The following is a 21,310-nucleotide window of genomic DNA, read 5'->3' as shown; positions in this document are numbered from 1 at the left end:
ATTGGTAAAAATGCAACAACTGCTGCTGCAGCAATAAACACTGTTCACGGGGAGGATACCGTGAGTGTAAGGACTGCGCAAAAGTTGTTTTAAAAATTCCGAAGTGGTAACTGCGACGTGGAGGATGCCCCGCGCGCTGGTCGTCCTGAAGTCTTTAACTACGACGCCTTGCTTGAACTCGTGGAAGCTGAGCCAAATTTGACAGTCGATATGATAGCTCAGAGGTTAAATTCATCGCATGGAACAGTTCACAGGCACCTGGTTCAGTTGAGAAAGGTTTCAAAGATGGGAAAATGGATTCCGCATAGACTGTCCGTCGCCAACCTTAAGCGGAGAGTGAATGTGTGCTCTCAGCTGCTGCAATGGCTTGAAAATGAAAGTTTTTTGAACCGTATCGTTACTGGTGATGAAAAATGAGTACTTTACAATAATCCTGTTCGCAAACGTCAGTGGTTAGATAAAGATGAAACACCAGAACCGACCCCTAGAGATGGCCTTCACCCCAAGAAGACTCTCCTGTCTATTTGGTGGGATATGGCCGGTTTTGTTTATTATGAACTTTTGGAACCAAACCAGACGATAACTGCTGATTATCATTCTCATCAGCTATCAAACCTGAATGAAGCACTTAACAAAAATCGACCGTCTTTAGTGAATAGACGCAAAGTTTTGTTTCACCACGACAACGCAAGACCTCATACCGCAAGGGAAACATTAGGCAAGCTGAACGAGCTCAGATGGCCGCTAATGCCGCATCCACCATACTCTCCGGATATTGCACCTTCTGATTATCACCTTTTCCGTGGACTTCAATCCCATATGAGTAACAGAACTATTCCTCAAAAGAAGCTATAAAAAGGGATATCGAAGCGTATTTTGGCTCCAAGGACAAACAATTTTTTGAGCAGGAAATTAAAAATTTGCCTAAACGTTGGGAAGACATTGTTAATAATGAAGGAAAATATATTATTGATTAATAAATACTTTAAACATCTTTTTTATTAGTTTTAAAACCACCTTTAAAAAACGGACGAACTTATGGACTGACCTGATACATTCTGTAAAAAAAATTTCGGGAACTGTTCATTTAAAAAGTTCGCGCGTTACACATATGTTTAAGTTATTTTTGCTGGAATGTTGATACAACTATCCTCTATAATGTCGCAGAGTTTGGGGGTGATCTGTCAATTAGCTTGTTTTGGCATTTAGTTATATCAGCCAACCGCAGGAGTGCTCTGAAATTTTCACTATGGATAAAAATATCGAACAAAGAATTTGTCTACGAGTGTATAAGAAATCGTGGAAGATTTGGCCCGTTCTGGTTGTTGTTGTTGTTGTAGCAGCATAAACATTCCCCATATATATATGGAGAAAGCGGCTGACAGTCATTGGCCGGACATAAATCCGTGTCGTTCCGTACAACCGACTGTCATAGGAACGCCCCGTTCTGGTCGTCTTCAACGGATGAAAACGTCGACAAAGTCAAGGAAATGGTGCTGGAAAACCATCATTTAAGTTTGAGGGAGGTAGCTCGTGACCTTAACGTGTTTCACGAATCAATTCGCAACATTTTACACCATCAATTGGGCATGAGACACGTGGCTGCTCGACTCGTTCCAAGAGAGTTGAATTTCTTTCAAAAAAATCATCGGAAGAAGGTGGCTGAGCAAATGATTTCGGACACAATGTTTATCCAGCGCATCATAACAGGTGATGTGGGTATATGAGTTGACATGCAAACCGGTCAACAGGCGGCTGAATGGCGCTATCCATATGAGCGGAAACTCAAAAAGCCACGTCAAAGTCGATCAAAAGTGAAAGTCGTGCTACTCGTTTTCTTTTACTATGATTTGGTGTTGTGCACTCGGAATTCGATCCAAATGGTTCTACGGTAAATAAAGAATATTATTTGGTAGTTATGAGAGAGATTGTACGTAGGAAACGGCCCACTTTGCTCAATTCGTGGAAAGAAAACTCATAGATCTTGCACCTTGATAAAGCACCGTTTCACAAGGCTCATATTGTGAACCCTTTTTTGACCAAAACCTGAAGAAATATCATCGAACAACCACCGTATTTAACGGATTTAACCCCCTGTGACATTTTCTTTTTCCCAAAACTTTAATTGCCACTCCGCAGACGGCGCTTTGAGTCGATGGAGGCCATTAAGCAGAATTCGCTGAAGGAGCTGAAAAAGTTCTCTTCAAACGCGTTTACAAAGTGCTTTGATGACTGGACTAATCGTTGGCAAATGTGTATTGCTTCGAATGGAGCTTATTTTGAAGGCAACAAAATAAATTTTGAAGAATAAACAATTATTTTGCGTTTTATTGAACAGTTCCCGTACAGAATGTATTAACAAACGTTATTCAATTTTAGCTTTTTTCTAAAAATCCTCCTCAATTTTAAGCTATGCGCTATAATTTCGTACAGATCTATTATCCTTAGCTGTATTTCAATACTGATGTATTTCTGTATATAAAATGAAAATTAAACTCAGCGCTCTTCATATCAGACCCTTTCACATTCAAAGGCCTCACTAACCAAATATCACTGAGTCTGAGTTAAGCAGTCAGCTTTTCAATTTTATTTATTCATTTCACCTTAATGTGTCTTTTAGTGCGACGTTGGCACAGTTGAAATGCTGTGATAATAATTTTGTAATAAAATATGAAATATAAAGCGGAAATTACCATGAAAAACGCGATGCATAACCTTTTTATATTTCAGAAGAAGTTACGAAAGGCAAATAGAAATAAATGAAAAAAATGTGCTTTGCAATTTATTATTTCCGTGCTTAAAAATAAAAGAAGTTGCGGTGGCGTTGGAATAATAATAAAAGAGCAAGCATTTTTAAATAAAAAATTAATGAATTCAAAGAAAAATGTGTATGTAAATGTATTCAGGGAAATCTCAAATATTTGTGGACAGAAATATTTGTAAATACATATGTATGTACGTAGTACAAAATTTGTACAGAAAAAATTAAAAAAAATATTTTCGCAAAAGGTTGCCAAGGCTTGAAACCGATTAATAAACAAATTAAGAAGTGGCTATACTCAGACGGAGCTGAATTTTTATTAGTAATAATCTTTTAAATTTGTTAACTTTTGCACGCACTCGAATTGAATTTTTTGAACGGATGAAGGTTCGTGAAGCGTTTGGATGTTACTATCCCGAAATTTTGGAAAATTCAGTTCGTTCACGAATGTCCTAATCCGAAATATGTATTTCTCATTGACGAGTTGTGCGTTCACGGATGTGACGATTCGATTCCAGAATTTTAGTTGTATGGCTGGCATGTGTGGTTGGCGTCCAAGTTTTTTAGAGCATGCTAAAGCGGCTTTAAGGATAACAATATGTTCAATCTATGTTTCTTCGTCCAGCTCATCTCCTTTTCCAAGTTTGGTATAAAGTTTGCTTTCCTAATAGTTAAAGTAACAAAAAAAAAATAAATAATTGGCGCGTACACTTCTGTTAGGTGTTTGGCCGAGCTCCTCCTCCTATTTGTGGTGTGAGTCTCGATGTTGTTCCACAATAAAGTAACAATACTCATTTTTTAATTTTTTATGAATTTTATTTAATTTTAATACAGGGAGGCTGATGAAAGCCGCTACCAAAAAAAAATTGAATAACTTTTTTTCTTTTTAAGTTATCTGTTCCATTTTTGTTTTAATTTGCAGATTGATCTTTAAAATTTATTAAAAAGGATTACTGGGACACGCAAACAAGAATTTGGATAGTCCGCCGCTATCACGCACTGGAGTCCGTAGTTTTGGTACAGAGAGAGTACAGGCGGATGTTTGGCGGCGATCCCCCGAGCAGATGGACCATAATGAGACCGGTGAATAATTTTGCTGAGCAAGGAACAATCGCAAGAAGGCCTTATAATCGAAACCCACCAGTTCAGATGGAGGAAACGATCGCTGCTGTAGCTGCAGCTATACAAAGCAATCCAAGGGTTTCAACAAGAAGCTTATCTGCTCAACTTGGTGTCAGCCGACAGTCTTTGCAAACAATAATGCACAAAGATTTAGACTTATTTCCCTACAAAATTCAAATGGTTAACAAACTGAATGCAGCAGACTTGCCGATTCGCTTGGAATTTTGCCAGAAGATCCTGCAAATGGTGGAAGAAGACCAAAACATGTTAAACTGCCTTTTCATGTCTGATGAGGCCCATTTCGATTTAAACGGCAATGTGAACAAACAAAATTGTCGAATATGGAGTACTTCTAACCCACAGATACTCCACGAGACGGAATTGCATCCTCTTCGCGTGACAGTGTGGTGTGCGGTTTCTTCACGCTGTATTGTCGGGCCTTATTTTTTTGAAGAAAATGGTCACACCGTTACGGTTACTGGAGACCGTTATTTGAAAATGCTGAAAGAATTTTTCTATCCAGAACTACGCCGAAAGAGAATTCCTTTCAACTCTGTGTGGTTTCAACAAGATGAGGCAACGTCTCACATAGCCCAGACTGTTATGACAGAGTTGCGACGAAAATTTCCCAATAAACTGATTTCAAGAAACTCCGAATTTCGTTGGCCCCCCAGGTCGCCTGACCTTACTGCACCTGACTTTTTCTTGTGGGGTTTATGTAAACAAGAAGTTTATAAAACAAAGCCAACAAATTTGGATGAACTAAAACAATCCATTCGGGCAACAATTGCGGCTATTCCTGTCGCAACTCTCAAAGCAGCAATGAACAACTTTTTACTAAGATGCCGCACTTGTGTCAACGAGCACGGGGGGCATTTAAATTCAATTATTTTTAAAACTAGTTAAGCTACATTTAATAAAATTTAATGACCTTCGACTTGAAAAAAAAAATAGATGAATTCCATACACTAAAAAAAAGTTATTTGAGTTTCTTAATGTAGCAAAATTCATCAGCCACCCTGTACATTAAAAAATACTGCGCGATTAGAGTAGGATTTTAACGATCACACAGTACCGCTAGATGGCGCTAAAGTGATAAACAACCATCAGGTGTTATGTACAAATCTAGAATAACCTAAAATGTCGCGAAAGTGTAAATATGAAGCTTATGCATTTTGTTATATATGTGGACAATTTATTAAAGCTCGAGATATAAAATATGAATTAAATACATCTCACGTCCCCTGTGAAGCCTACGAATCATACTTTGGCTATCCTGTTCGAAATCAGGGGAAGACATGGGCTCCACATGTTGCTTGTAGCTACGGTAAAAGATGTTTGGAAGGTAAGTAAATTTGATTTACACAGTAAAGGAAATGTAATAGACATATTGATTTTTGTATCGAGCTGAGAGAAGGTCTTTGAAATTTGCCATACCAACAATCTGGCGAGTACCAAAAGACCACATTAAAGACTGCTACTTTTGCATTGTTAATCCGAGTAAAAGACGTAGAGGTAAAAATGCAAAACCTATTGAATATCCTGATCTAGAATCTTCTTCTGCTATGCCACCGAAAAACTATCGCAGAAAAGTGGCTCATCTTTTAGTTCAAGTAGTAGTAATTCCGATAAAGAGTTTTTACCGACACCAGAACAACCAAAACATCATTTCATCACTACAAAAGATTTTAATGATTTAGTTAGAGATTTAAATTTACCAAAAAGTAAAGCAGAGCTCTCGCTTAAAACAGTGGAATTTGCTTGATGATGTTAATATTACGGATCAGCGGACTAGAAATGAAATATTCTCAACATTTTTCACAAAAGACGATGGACTTTGTTTTTGTAATGACATAAAACGTATGTTTAAAGAAATTGGAATACCTTGTGTTCCTAACAAATGCTGTTTATTCATTGACAGCTCAACAAAAAGCTTGAAAGCTGTTTTATTACACAACGGAAATAAATTTCCATCTGGAAACACTGCGACGTTGATTTCTATCTAACGCAGCTTATCAGCGGACACGGATGCTTGCGGTCGTATCTCCATCGTTTTAAGCTGGCAGACAACCCCTACAGTGTGGGCAGCTCCAATACGAATCATCCTCAGCTCAGGACAGCTGAAGAGTAGGAACTCTTGAGCAAGAACACACTAACCGTTTGACTCACGACGACATCAGACGGTAACAAGTCGGTACTAACAAATTTGATAACGGATTCTTGCAATGTTTATTTTGCTTCAAAAAGTGGAGCAATAGAGCAACCAATAAACCAATTGTGGTCAATAGGCACAAGCGCGATACAGATAGAGACGTAAGAAGATGGGCCTATAGCAGGAAGACGGCTACAAATATGGTGGACCCAGACATGAGTGAATAGAACTGGTCCACTTTATGGATGCCGTTCTGGGCCCTCCCTAAGTAATGCAGAAAGTAGTTGTGGGAAGGGAGTCTCACCTGAATAGTAGACGGCGATAGCTGTTTGTACTCCACCACACCCCTCCCAAAAACAAAAAAAAAAAAAAATTTTTTTAAATAAAAATAAAAAGAAATTAAAAAAAAATATTAAAAAAAATAAAAAAAGTGAAAAAAAGTGAAAAAAAAATAAGGTTACATCTGAATCTTGGATAGATCTGATGATGGAGGTGGTAATAATATTATTATTGGAAAAGTTTGAGCAGTTTTTAAATCACATCCCACCACTTCAGCTCATCAACCGCTTTGCCGGAAATGCAGTAGAAAAAAGAAAGTTGAATAATTAAGTCAGTCAATCATCAAAACAACAACAACAAAAATGTACTCTTCTACTACTTTTGCAGTCAACAACCGGCGTCCAAACAACCCAAACCTCAAAGCATCTAATTACACAACAAAAGCAACAACGGCATACCGCAAAAAACCACAATAATTTCTATGTGCAACATTTATTTAGTGACATTTAATAAGCCACAAGCCTTTGTTGTTAGTTAAAAAAGTTAATTAGAAAAGCAAATGCACAACAGCGCCAACAACAATGGTGACAAAAGAAAGAGCAATGCACCCGCTGAAACAATAAAGAGAATGGAGAATAGCACGCGAATCAGTTCCAAGACGCATTTTACCGTACGTACAGCTGAGTTGAGTACGCAGCACGCACAATGTCACCTAACTGCAGGCAGGCACACATACATACATACGCACATAAACGTGTTGCCGGAGTGTTTTTTAGGAAAGTTGTGCTGCAACAACGACTAGCAACAAAGCTAATGGACATAATGAAATGAAATACAACCACATTTGAATGCGAAATTGCGCAATTGTTGTGGTTTTCGGGATACGTCGCGGAGCCGGAGGGGTGCAGGTAGCAAATCTGCGGAGTGTAGCAAGAAAGTTGCCACGGATTGTATACCTCATTTAGCATGTTGCCGCTTTGAAGCTGCGCTGAGACGTCAAATTAGTAACGATCCAAAATGCAGCAACACAAAATACTAGAAACAAAAAAACAAAAATGTTAACACGAAATGTGGCAATGCAATTTTTGTTGTTATTGCTTTTAATTGAAACAATGCGCCGTCAGTTAATCTTCATAATTCACTGTGCTAATGAGGTGCACAACCAAAGCGGCAGCTTGCACCACATGCAGACGGACACAGTGTTCAACACCCAGTGGCAAGCTGTGGTAAATAGGCGGGCCGGCAAGCAGTCAGAGTACGAGCATATTGCCACAGAAGTAGCGGTAGCAGTAGCAGTAAATGGCCTGCCGCGCTGATTGTTGGCTTTTCCAAACTTTGACCAGACTGCAGATAGTTGCCTTTGTTGTTGTTGTTGTAGTTGCGATGCTATTTTATTGTTATGTGTTGTTGTTGTTGTTATGTTTTATTGTTGCTGTTATGTTTTGTTGTTATGTTTTGTTGTTGGTGTTGTTGTTGTTGTTGTCGTCGTCGTTATTGTTGTTTTTATATTGTTTTGTTGTTGTTGTTGCGTGTTTTTCTTTTTGTTATTGCTGCCACTGCCACTGTTACCCGGTGGAATCTTGATGGATGTGCGCACATTGCCGCATAACGCAGAAAACGAGCCAAACCAAACGCGCCAAACATCGCCTGGAACGACACCACGTCCAGCAGCACCTGCAATAGCCGCAAACGACGCGATAAAAAAAAAAACCCAGCAACAACAACAATTGCCGCGACAGAAATAACCATTTATTAGCACATTTCCGCATTCTAGTGTGGCACGGCAGCACAGCCGTAATACCAGCACAGCGTAAACAAGATTGTGGCTTGCGCGCTGGTCTGTGGCATGCAACGACGACAATCAAAAAGGCGCGACTGGTGTTGCAACATCAGCACACAGATTGTGGCTTGCGCCTTGCGCTTTTCACAGTCACTGCCAATGGCTTTTAGTGTAGCGCGGCAACGGCCACGGCAACCTGCTGCTGCTGCTTCTGCTGTTTATGAATTTTTATTCCACTCATACCCGTACTCATTCTGCTACCAGCGCGCTGCTGTTATTGTTTTTATATAGCTTATTTTGGTTTTACATGCTTTTACGCTTTTTAAGCCACTAACTACAGCAACCACTTCCTTTTCAGTTTCGTTTTTTTTTTCTTCTTTTCGGTTTTTTTGCTCTAGTGATTCTACGAACTGCATAGCACTTTGTTGTAGTTGTTGCGTGCCTTCGCTGGGCGGCGCATATTTTGTGTGTAGTTGACCATAGCGCAATAAGCAGTTTAGTTGTTTGGACTACTGTAGCAGTTAGTCTGGGAAGGTGCAACAAATTTGTAGCAGCATTGTAGCAGCAGCTCATTTTACAGGCGAAAATTGTTTTATATTTTTTGTTTTTTTTTCAGGTATAATAAATATTCAACAGCAACAAAAATATGTGAGGCGTTCAACACGCGCGTTGTTATTTGGGTAATGAATGCGTTTGCTGCCAATACTGCTGTTGCCACATGCACCTCATCTTCTACTACCATTTCCCCTCTCTCTCATCAACTCGATAATGCACTAACGAGAATGCTTTTCCATTCTCTTCGTGCATGCGATTAAGCACACAACATATTTACCGCTGCGTTTTTTATGTTGCAGCTGTAAAATGTGGCATTACAAATGCTGCATTCGCATGCCACAACCACTTACCGCTAACTTTCAACCGCAAACTAATAAACTCAAGTAAAATAAGTGGGTATAAAAAACCTGAGCAAAAACCAAAAACAGCTACCAGTGCAACTTTGCAGTTCATTTGCGCAGTCCAGTCGAATTCCGCGCGAAAAATCATTGACTCAACTAAGACTTTTGAGGTGGCAGAGTTGCTCACCAAAATGCGAAAAACTTCAACATTTTTATGTCAAAGTTCATTTGAAAAGTAACTAAAAAGTAATATAACTTAATAGCAACATGCTGCAACGCGCATCCATCTGCATTGTTATACAAATTTACTTTCGAAAATGGTGAACCAACAACAAACGCGCAACAAACTAACTCTCTTTTTAACTAAGAAACAAAGCAAAAAAAACAACAAAAACTGTCATTGCTTGTCCACCTTCGGTGCAAACTCTAGTTGCTGATTCATATCTGCAACATGTTGCATATTGTAAAACATAGTCGACTCGCTGTTTCTTCTTCTGACTACATAGTGTAAAATTTGAATGTCATTTATGCGCTGGCGTTGAAAGTGTTTTAGTACTATCGCTTTCTGCGATATGCCACTTGCATACCCGCGCCCGTTTCTAATGCCGCTCAAGTATCGTGGCTCAGTTGGTTGGCTGCATAGAGTGTGGCATTTTACTCGTACTTTACTTGACTCCATTCGCTGCTGCGAGAGGACAGTTTGTTGTTCGTTCTTATCCATTTTGTCATCTATTGTGCATGCCAAAGTGGCCTCAGCTGCTCTGAACTGATGCTGTCATATATTTACCTGCTCGTACACATACACAGAAATGACAGGAGAAAGTTAAACAACTCTTTGCAAGTCAATTTATTGGCTTTTACGGAAATTGTTAAAAGGGAAACATTTTTAGCTAACAAAAAAAACACACCAAAAAAAAACTCAATTGACGGTGCATTGTCAGTTTTTGCTGGTATCATCAATAATACTTCACCTGGGTTTGTCAGCAGCAAATGCTCATGCCGCTGAAGCTTCATTTAACATTAATAAAGTGCACTAAAATATTTATGCATTTAAAAGCATTAAACTGATATTAAAGGGAGAAAGAGAGGATGTTTTTAAAAAATATTAGTATGCTGTAAATAAACAATCGAGCAAATTTAGGTGGATTTATCTAGAGTAAATGCAGTACAGCGTATAAAGTTTCAGCGACTTCCTGAGCTGGGTCATGTCGTTCGAATGGAAACAAACGCTCAGGCTCTAAAAGTATTCGATACGGTACCAGCTGGTGGTAATAGAGGAAGAGCAAGGCTTTCTCTGCGTTTGAAAGATCAGATGGAGAAGGACTTGGCTTCGCTTGGTGTTTCCAACTGGCGCCGGTTAGCACCAAAAAGAAATGACTAGCGCGCTTTGTTAAACTCGGCCAAAATCGTTTAATGGGACGATGAAAAAATGACACTAAAGAGTAGGAATAGCAGAATCTATAATTTTTTATTCACAATATGAATGAGAAAGTATAAAAAACGTTAATGTTATGGGAGGATTCTTGTGTTGTAGGAGAGTTGTCCGCTCAAGAGAAAAACATTTTATAAATTCTTATAGATTTGTGGTATGCACTGAAAAATTTGCCCACTTATGGGAGGTGTCCGCTTAAGAGAGGCGTCCGTTAGGAGAGCATACACTATGTATGAGCGTGAAGAAGATCAAACTCTCCAACTAACATTCGCCTTCATGTGTCGTAAATGCCTACACATGTATATATGTATGTAAATATGTGCGCATTCAAAAAAGCACATAAAACTCAATAAAATTCTGTACGAGTACCATTTTTCACATCTACCTATCGCTAGTAACATATAAAGTAATTTTACTCGCTAAGTATTTGTTTGAATAGCTGATAAAGCGTGTGGATGTATGTGTGTAAGTTTTTCGTGTGCATTACGAAATAATCAGCCTTACATGCAATATTAGATTATGTGAAAATGTTACATGGCATTGAGCTGATAAAATAAGATTCATATGTAAATGCAATTACACAACTACAAATTTATGTAAGTAGACTTAGATGTGAAAAAATGATATTGAAAATAATTTGACACTTCGTTTACTAAAATTAGCATACAAATGGTAGATTGACTGCAATACTTGCTAGCTAAAATGATTGCGACTAGCCGATATTATAGGTTAGGTTTGGTTAGACTAGGTTAGATCGTAGAGGTTGTCTTGTTCACTCCACTCGCGAGCATAGGGTATCGACAAAACTCAGTCTTGCGTTGGTTTCGTTAATCTATTCTGCTTCGCCCACTATGGGACGCTTAAAGAAAACACGCACGGTCATGCATCAGTTCTACTATCTGTGGTTTACTTGCAAGACGCATCGAAAATAGACTATCTGGTGCCAAGATAGATCTGAACAAAGACTATAAAATACGAATACCCAGCAGAAGGGATTGGCAGAGCAGAGTCATAGCGGTTGATAGTGGTCACAATATTCACATACCGACAGCTCAGAGATGGACAATGGCACTGGATCGGGAGTGTAATCAGAACAATTATCTTTAAATTGCTCGTTTAGACTCTCAGACTGGTTTAGCCAATCCCAAGATGGGATCTACACTACGAACAAAGCAGCAGAAACGATAAGACTAATGGACTTACCGCCAACAAACCTTACAATTACTGTTGATAGTCAAGCGGCGATCAAGGCACTGGCTTCAACGCGCATCAATTCAAGATGTGCCTAAGAATGCAGGAGATCGCTCTCGCTTATCCAACAACAAAACACTAGACTTTGTTGGGTTCGCGGCCACTTTGGAGTGGAGGGAAATGAAAGAGCGCATGAGTGTTCAAAGAAAGGATCTGAGCTTGAACTTCAGCGAAAGATAGAGGACATAAACATTCCTCTAAACGAAGCATTCCAATGCGATTGACTTCAGCGTAATCGCGAAATCCAATAGAAGGTGTTCTCTGGCCACGAACTGCAGGGTCTCCAAAGCGCTTTAGTCAAAACTGAATCTTAAAAGGACAAAATGTCTGCTTGGATTCAACAGATCAACTACCAACGTCCTCACAGATATTATAACGGATTACTGCGCTATTGGCACCCTACCAACATAATGCGGGTACCTCACAATTCCTTTCGCAGGAGTTGTGGAGATGAAGAAGAAATTGTCTCGGCACAACACCTCCTCCGTGAATCTCCTGTAATTCAAAGAAGCTGTGCCAAATATTTTGGCGAATACTTCTTTGCAGACCTGGGAAATTAGCAAAATGTCGCACTGCAGGGATTAGATTAGATTAGATTTGTGGACAGGTCCAAGCACTCAGTCAGGAAGACAATTGTACTACACCCGGAAGGTGTAAGGAATAGAGAGGCAGGAAGGAATAGAGAGACAGGAAGGAATAGAGGGGCAGGATAGATATTATATGGATGGTGAGACTGAAAAATTGGTTTGAGGTCGCTCTTTCGAGAATCATTTGGATTCATTGATGAATCTTAAGAGGTCCAGAAGAGGACCCTTCACTGGGGTCACTGGTTACGTTCTTAAAAAGATCGAAGTTAGTTAGGATATGGAAATCAAATGCACAATGTGCCTTAGGATCACCGAGTGTATTGGCTTAGACAAGCAAACTCGCAAATGTAACATATGAAATATACTCACATTCATAATCCATTGTTATGCAGCTTAGACAAGCAATCTGGCTAATCTAACCGAACCTAACCTATGGTATACCCTCATACTCATAGTCCACTGTTATGCCGCGTGGGGAGCTTGTGCTTATCTATCCTAAAACCAATGTAAATCGTTCGGAAGAACTTTAGAAGATCCCTGATTTCCGCCGTGCTGAGACCATCTCTTTCACTCAAAAATTGTATACCTAAAATGACAAGTCAGCGAGTGGATGGAGCAGAACAATATCACAGAAGGTGCCAAAAATCGTTTCATTCTCTTCGTCATTTAGACAGCTTTTGTAGAAGTAATTTCTCTGCATGTCCATCCTCTTGGCGTGTCTGCCTAATAGGCAGTGCAACGTTATAACGGAAATGAATGTGTTAGGGATATGCTCATTTTGGCTTAGCAAAGATTCTGTGCGTTTAGCACTGAGAATCGGCCACAATTGTGGGGCGATTCTGCAGGCGAGTTCGTTATGCCGTCTTTCAATGGCTGCTCTTACAATTTTCTTAAAAATAAGTCACTTGCATGGCTGCAGGAATATACCTATATAATTGTTTGTGTACTCATCAGTCAGCTTGGTGCCAAGTCTCGCTAGTTTATCGGCCCTGCAGTTCCTCTCGATGTTGCAATGGCCAGAAACCCATGTTGCCTTTGGCTGAAATGACGCAGCAATCTCGTTAAGAAATGTGCGGCAATTTATAGCTACCTTAACTGCTTTGCCGTTAGAATACTCGTATGTATGTATAGTATGTATTATATATTTATGCAGCAATTAGAGATTTTCAAAACATTTAATTGAATATTTATCATAAGCAAATATTAACGTTTCGAGTGAACCATATAAGTGGATACATATAAACATTTAAGTAAATGCAAAGTAAATATTACGGAACGCCACAAATGCAAAAGTAAACTGATATATGCAGGTTACTTAACTCCATAACGAATTATGGAAATTACCTTAACAATCTATAAATAAAATGTAAATACCCATTCAGTTATTTATTTATTTTTTAAAAACAAACCATCGTGTGCAGTAATAATAGCCGGCACCTTGTCAGCTAAACCTTCGATAGGTATGATAATTCTTAGAAAATCCAACATTGCATTAACCAACTTTGATAAACACAAATTTCATTATTGATTTACTTAGCTGACCCACCGCAGTGCCCACTGTGCGAGTATGCGAGCGCTTAAGTCAGCAAATACTTACGAAATGTCGATATGCGCACGTATTAGGAAAAAATGCCTTCAGTGCATGCAAAGTGCCGACAAATATCAAATCATAACGCACATTTGCTGCAAGAGTGTCATAATTAAAAAAAAAACAATTAGACAAAAATGCAAAAAATTTAAAAAAAAAATTATTTTCATATCTATAAACAGTATCTCATTAGATGAAAAGTTCTAGGGCTAGAACTGTTCACTAGACAAGGCTAGATTACTGGGGCGGCAACCCTTGGTCGGAAAAAATCCGAGTCATTCCGGTAACGTAGCACCGGCTGCCATGGGAATGACAAGATGTATTCAAAACTAACAGAAATCTACTGGACCAAAAAGTGTTTAGACAGTCATTAAACGACATTCACCGGGAGTTGTTACCGCCTTCTTAAGCTCCCGTCCACAGAATGCCGTAATCGGGGTCCAACCACCACCCATAGCAGATGAAGGCTCCAGCTTCCCCGTGAGACCCGCGTAACATTGGCACAATTACGTTCTGGATACTGTAACAGGCCGGAAATATGTTTAGTATGACGGGGTCGATTCTGGATAAGTAGGATAAGTAGGAGATCCAGAATCGACCCCGTCATACTAAATATATTTCCGGCATGTGAAGGCACCTCGCACGATACTAACCACCTTTTTCATATGCCCTTTAAAACCTACTCATCTAACACCCCCCTCCATCTGAACCCAACCTGTCGAAACAGCATGTTTCCTGGGCCTACCTTTAGATGAACCAGACGAAGACGACCGGCGATATACCCTACACTGACGGGATTCCATTACTGCTACAACAACAACAACAATGAAAAGTTCTACTCAGGTAGACATGTTAAGGTTCGGGTTTTGTGGCAGTCAGTTAGGATAGCCAACTCACTCAAACCGTTGAGGTACCACTGTGTAACACGGGAACCTCAATATTTATTCCTCATGTAACCATTTAGACGCTCTTATGAAGCTTAAGACAGGTTTTATCGCAACCCCGGATAGCTCCGTGAGAGAGTCAAAAGAGTATTTTCCTAACAACTTTGCTCCACTCCTAGCTAAGGCTGGACAATTACAGAGCAAGTGTACTACTGTTTCTTCCTCTTCCTTATCTCTACAACTTCCGCAATATTCATGAGAAAGTTCTCCTAGCCTAGAAAAGTGCCTATACCTATAATAGCCAATGATCGGTGACACAATCCACGACTTTCGGGATGCTCTCTCTTGAAAGGTTGAGCGATTCTTCGGACCTTTTCTTATGTATTTGCGTGTTATTTGGCCACAAATATTTTCTTCTCTCTTAAATATTTTTTTCTACTCCAAATATTTTCTTCTCTCAATGACCTATTGGCCTCCTAGATAATATTATTTTGTATCTTTAATTTGTAAGCTGTCATGGAATTCCAATATTGCCTCTGTTTTCAAGCAGTGGAAGATTAGCACCCTTTCTGGCTAGCTCATCGGTCTTCCGATTTTCTTCAATATCTCTATGTCCCGCAACTCACATAAGACCAGCCTTGAAGACGGTGTTGATATTATTTAGAGCTGCCAGGCATTCCTAAGCAACCTTTGATGTTAGTATAACTGTCTCCATTGATTTGATGGCCGCCACCCTTACACCCGTTTCACGTGCTTGGCTGAGTTCCTCTTTCGCCTGGCTATCCGAGAAGATATTTATCGTAGCATGTATGTTAAGATACACAGTTACCTCCTTTATGGCTAAGACTTCTGCTTGGTAGACGCTTCAGTAGTCCGAAAGTCGGACAGATAATTCTAGTCCTAATTCTTTTGAAAAAAACTCCATATACTACCTTATTTTCTAGCTTGGATCTATCGATGTAAAAAGTTATTTCCCCTCTGCTCCAGAGTTCTTGAGTATGCCATTCTCTTCTTTACGCGATCTTAGTCTTGAAGAGCTGTCGTAGTTGGGTTCAGGGAAAATCTAGTCGAGCTCTTGATTATAACTACGCATAGTATGTAATATAGAAGCATAGCCGAACCGCCGGATCTTCCATATTATTACGTCTAAGGGCTGAAGCGGCGGCCACGTGTTGTCCCTACCAGGTTTAGAGCAGGTAGACATAGTAAATTAAAACTTAAAAGTCGTTTTCCTCGAATTTTGGATTTTTTGAGTTACGACGTTATTCCGGCGAAAGAGCGATATGTACATATACACGCATACACCTGTGTTCAAAATAATAGCAGCGCAACAACTTGCAAAGTTTCGACTATTTATTTATTTTTTATTTTATTTTTTTTATATTTTTTTTGAATTTTTTTAAAATTTTTTTTTTTAATTTTTTTTTATTTTATAAAAATATAGTTCATGCTACAACAAAAAAAAATTAACTAAAAATTTCAAATTTTGTACAAAATTAAAAAAAAATCAACCAATTTTGATCAAAACTATATTTTTTATAAAACAGAAACAAAAATAGAAATAAAAATTAAATACAAAACAAATGAATAGCCAAAACTTTGCCACACCACGCGCTGCTATTATTGTGAACACAGGTGTATTTGTTAATCTCACATGCACCTCCTACGTGGCAGTGCAGTTTCGTATTTTGTTTGTAAATATGATAGGTTTTAGTTTACATTACACATCTACAAGTTTTTAGCGAGCCACTCAAGAGGATACATCGCGCGCTAGCAGGATTCTAGTTTATCTTATCTCAGGGATATGCTTTTGTGGCTTGTTGACAGCAGTTGAAATGTAAAATCATTAGGCGAGTTTAGAACATTTCTCAAGTGTGTGAGAATAGCACACAAAACAAAGGATCAAAACATAAAATGAAGTAAATAAATATTTAAGGACGCTTCACGGCTTTGATGTGAAGAAATTACTGAAGAACAGTTTTATGAAATAAATGTTTTTTTGTTTTTTGTTATTTATTTGAGTTGATTGGAATTAGAGCGTGAAAAATAGGGCATTGAATTTTTGTCGATATTACACAAAACAAGAATTATAAATATGTAGATATGTATACACGGCAAAAAAGGAAGGTAATTTCATTTCATATTGCTAGCAGCTTGCCACATTGTTGATCTTTAAAAATAAATTATTGCATTACACAATTTAAAAGTTGTATACCGCCCGCTTTGCATTGGTGGCTTGTTTTTTTGCAGGTTGAAAATGCACAACTAATTAATTTATTTTTATTATTTTATAAAATTGAATACAAAGGAATTTAAGGTCAGGTGATATAAAATTTATGAAAATGTTTAATTGGGTAGATTTATTACGATGAAGATGACATAGTACCAGCTAAAGTCAGCTAGGTTAGGTTAGGTTAGGATAAATGGCTGCCTTTGTGAGAGGCCCTCTTGGACAAAATTCATCCGTTGTGATACCATACAGGCGGAAAGGAGAAGGAAAGGAAAAGAAAAGACAGTTGGAAAAAAGGAAAAAGAGGTTCTGGAGTTAAGAGGACGACGACCAACGGTGGCTAATTTACGTTCGCAAATTACTTTCCGCTTCAAGCTACTGATAAACTTCACCCGATGTGATATTTAAGCCCACAACATCCACAGGTGTAGCGAAAAAGTGAGAGCTTAGATGTCTAAATCTGCGCCCGACGAGTGCAGGGCAGCTGAGAAGAAGGTGCTGAGATGATTCCCCCTCGTCCTACAGACAGCTTCTGCAGAAACAAAAATGTAATAAAGCAAAAAATAGAATAAGTATTGTATATAAAAGGAGGACAGCTCTAGTAGAATTATTCGACCAAAAAATGTATTTAAATGTCATTATTTTTCAACACAGATCCACTACCAACTCATCAACTTCGAAAGACTGTTTCTATATGAAATACAGACAACGCCTAAATATCCTCGCTTTCATATGAAATATTAGGCGCCTTCGATTAGCCATGTGTTGGCAAATGGCGCATTAAATGAAGCAACTGGTATAAATAATCATATGTTGGTAGCACTGGAAAAGAGCTGCCAAAATTTACATTTGTTGGCAGCGCTTAATGAGTATTCGTAAGGCCGCGTTCATACAGGGCAACATTTGTTGCCTCAACTAGTTACTTTTGATCCTCTTGTTCTGTCGACATCCTTCGCGTTCCAGTTCTGCTCAATGCTTTTATTAGCTGTAGATCAAAAATTAATAATTGAAAGAGCATTCGCAAAGTTGAAGCAACTAAAGCCTCGCTGTACAAACGCGGTCTAATGAATCTAACCGACCTAATGTCTGAAGACTGATTTGGCAGCATTGAAAATAGTGAGTTATACCAGTTTTATGAGGTATAACCTTACTCGCTAGAGGCTAATTTTTCTCGATAACTTTGTTGTTGCTTTCACTTGCAAATTTTTCATCAAATAAAGCAAGCAGAGAAGTGGCGAATCGAAGGCACATATTCTAACAGTGCCTCGTGTCTTTGTTTTCTGAATTATTTAAAAAATGTAGCATAGTATTTTCGCTTTCTTCTGACATCTCTTTCTTCATAATCTTTCTTTTTATAAGTTTATAAAATATCTGCTGTGCACCAAAATCCTTGGGTAATTTCGGAAATATGTAAACGAAATAGGGACCACGGAAACCATTGAATGAATCTACGGAGATGCACATACGGACGGAAAAAGCTCTCGAAAGCAGGCTAGGTCCCTTAAGAGCAGACAACATCATCGAAAAAGTGGTAGGAAGCACAGAAAATTGGCAACTTATTGGCACGTACATTGAGCGAATCCTGCGCGTCAAAAAACTTGACATGGACAGAGATGCTTAGCTGATATGCTAACCTTAACCTAAAAAAAAAACAAAAAAATAATTGGAGCGTACACTTCTGTTAGGTGTTTGGCCGAGCTCCTCCTCCTATTTGTGGTGTGCGTCTTGATGTTGTTCCACAAATGGAGGGACCTACAGTTTCAAGCCGACTCCGAACAGCAGATATTTTTATGAGGAGCTTTTTCATGGCAGAAATACACTCGGAGGTTTGCCACTGCCTGCCGAGGGGCGACCGCTATTAAAAAAATGTTTTTATTAATTTTGCTTTCACCGAGATTCGAACCAACGACCTCTCTGTGAATTCCGAATGGTAATCACGCACCAACCCATTCGGCTACGGCGGCTAACCTTAACATACCTATCTAATTAAAGAATGATTCTGGCTATGAAACTGGCGACTCTGCGCGCAGGGAGAGTAGAAAGGCAGTCTTTATCAGAACACATACTTCGATCTTTTCTGTCTTCGATCAGACGCTACCGTAGTTCCGGGGCAGAGGAAACATCCAGGAGAGGAAGAGGAGGGATTGTTTTAAGTGTGAAGGCATTTTGAGTTGAGACTTACCTCACCGCAACAAACAAAAAAACAAAATTTCAATGAAAGATAATTTAAATGAAAAGAAATATACATCATCAAGCATCATGGTTTGGGGAGCTTTTTCCTGGCATGGTGTTGGGCCGATTGCTCGCGTGGTTGGTAAAATGGATAAATTTCAGTATCTGGATTGGCCGGCGCAGAGCCCTGATCTCAATCCAATAGAAGATTTGTGGAATGACGTTAAGGTCAAAATCGCTAACAAAAATTTTAAAAATTTTGATGATTTGTGGGCCGCAGTTGAGGAGGCTTGATACTCAATTCCAAAGAAAAGATGCCACAAATTTGTAAAGGGTGGTTAAGTTTCAAGGGCCGGTGTTGATTTTGAATAAAGTACAATTTTTTTAGGAAATTATTATCATTTCTCTTTATTATGATAATATTGGTACGGCTCAATTACGCATGGAATAAAATATTGGCCAAATGACCGCTGCGGCCTCGGCGGCACAACTCCATCCGATGGTCCAAATTTTCGGTGACACTGAGGCATAATTGAGGTTCTATGCCGTTAATGTGCTGAATTACCTCATCCTTTAGCTCTTGAATTGTTGCTGGCTTATCGACGTACATCTTTTCTTTCAAATAACTCCAAAGAAAGAAGACTAACGGTGTGGTTGACGTTTAATTTATCCACCTTTTAGACAGCATGGAGCGACGGCTTGAAGAAGTAATAAAAAACGGTGGACATAGTACAAAATACTAATCTGGCAAAACAATGTTATTATTTAGCTATCTGATTTGTTTACTATTTTTGCTTTTATTTGGAATTTTAAGGATGTGCAATTTACATATGTGTCCAGGAGGTTTCGTGAGTTATCAACGTTCTCGTAATATTAAATCAGAACTAAAATTCTTTTTGACCATTTTTTTGTTTTAAGGTGGAAATAATAAGTTTTTTTATTTTTTTATTTCGCTCTTTTCCCAATAAAAAATAATTACTTAAAAACATATTCAACTCTTTGCTTTCAAAATCTAAATGTACTATTTATATAAGAAAAAATAAATCTTTTTAATAAATAAATATAATTTAAACTGCTTTCAAAATCTAAATGTACTATTTATATAAGAAAAAATAAATCTTTTTAATAAATAAATATAATTTAAACTGTTTTAGCGGCCAAAACAACAACAAAAAATTATTATTTTTATTATTATTATTATTAATCTCAATTAGTATTTCTCTATTCTCTATTTTGCACTTATCCTTAATTTTTTGTTTAATTTAATTTGAATATGTATGTATGCGTCTACGTGCATTTTCATGGTTATGCATTAACTTAAATTTTTAATTTTCAATAAGCACTGCCAGCTGAGTCTGCTCGCTTGATTCATTACTCCAAAGTCGCAGTATGCATTATGGGCCACCGACGTAGCTCAGTCGATTTATCATCAATCAAACATTTGCTTTCACAACTTTCTGCGAGATAACATCATTTACAATAGCGATGACATTTGAGTAAAAGGCAGAAAGCAAGCAAAACCAGCGAGATCGACTTCAACTATACAGACAACAGTTATTTAATATTTTAAAGAGATTTGAGATACAATTTTTCGCTTTTAAATTATAAAAAGTTGGGCACCGCTATTAAGTAAGTGCATTAGTTGCCACTATAAAGGCAGGCCAAAAGAAATAATCATCAATTATAATACATGTAAAAATTCGCTCAGCTCTTAGCTGCCCACAACTTCTGTTAGCTTATAGAGCACTTTCACCATGAATGCTCGCCTATGGGTTACATTCTCTGTAGGTTACATTAAATAATAATATTATATTAAAAATATAGTAGCTTATCGCTAAAATACTTCAGTTTAAGTTACAAATAAATTATTTATTTAAACAAAAATCACTTATCACTCGAACTGTCACATTTAGATGAGCAAATAATTTCCTATTTTCTTCTCTCATTCCTCTACTGTAGTTGCATTACGGGCAGCTGCCGGTCAGTAGCGGCACTTGTGAAAAGAGGGGTAATCGAAACATAGAAAATTGTCACATCATTGCTTTTCTTGTTATTCCACCATTATGATGATAAATGAAATGAGAAAAACGGGAGACAGCGAAATGACAGACCGAAGTGCGCTCAATGCGCTCCAGCATTCAAGCAACACCAAACAACAACTACAATGCAAATAATA

General features: G+C 38.3%; 1 protein-coding gene across 1 annotated transcript in view; it reads left to right on the top strand.

The window, feature by feature from the left end:
* The first annotated feature begins 4,927 nt into the window (after positions 1–4,927).
* The window catches only part of LOC128855808 (uncharacterized), a 58,156-nt gene continuing 41,773 nt past the window's right edge, over positions 4,928–21,310 (top strand). The window contains exon 1 of the mRNA XM_054090995.1: positions 4,928–5,228. Coding sequence (XP_053946970.1) covers positions 5,024–5,228 — 205 coding nt within the window. The 5' untranslated portion in view covers positions 4,928–5,023. The remainder of the gene's footprint in view (positions 5,229–21,310) is intronic.

Source organism: Anastrepha ludens, chromosome 2 (assembly GCF_028408465.1).
Source record: "Anastrepha ludens isolate Willacy chromosome 2, idAnaLude1.1, whole genome shotgun sequence".
In the NCBI taxonomy this organism is placed as follows: Eukaryota; Metazoa; Arthropoda; class Insecta; order Diptera; family Tephritidae; genus Anastrepha; species Anastrepha ludens.
Note: the sequence above shows the minus strand (reverse complement) of the source record. Positions and strands in the feature narration are given on the sequence as shown.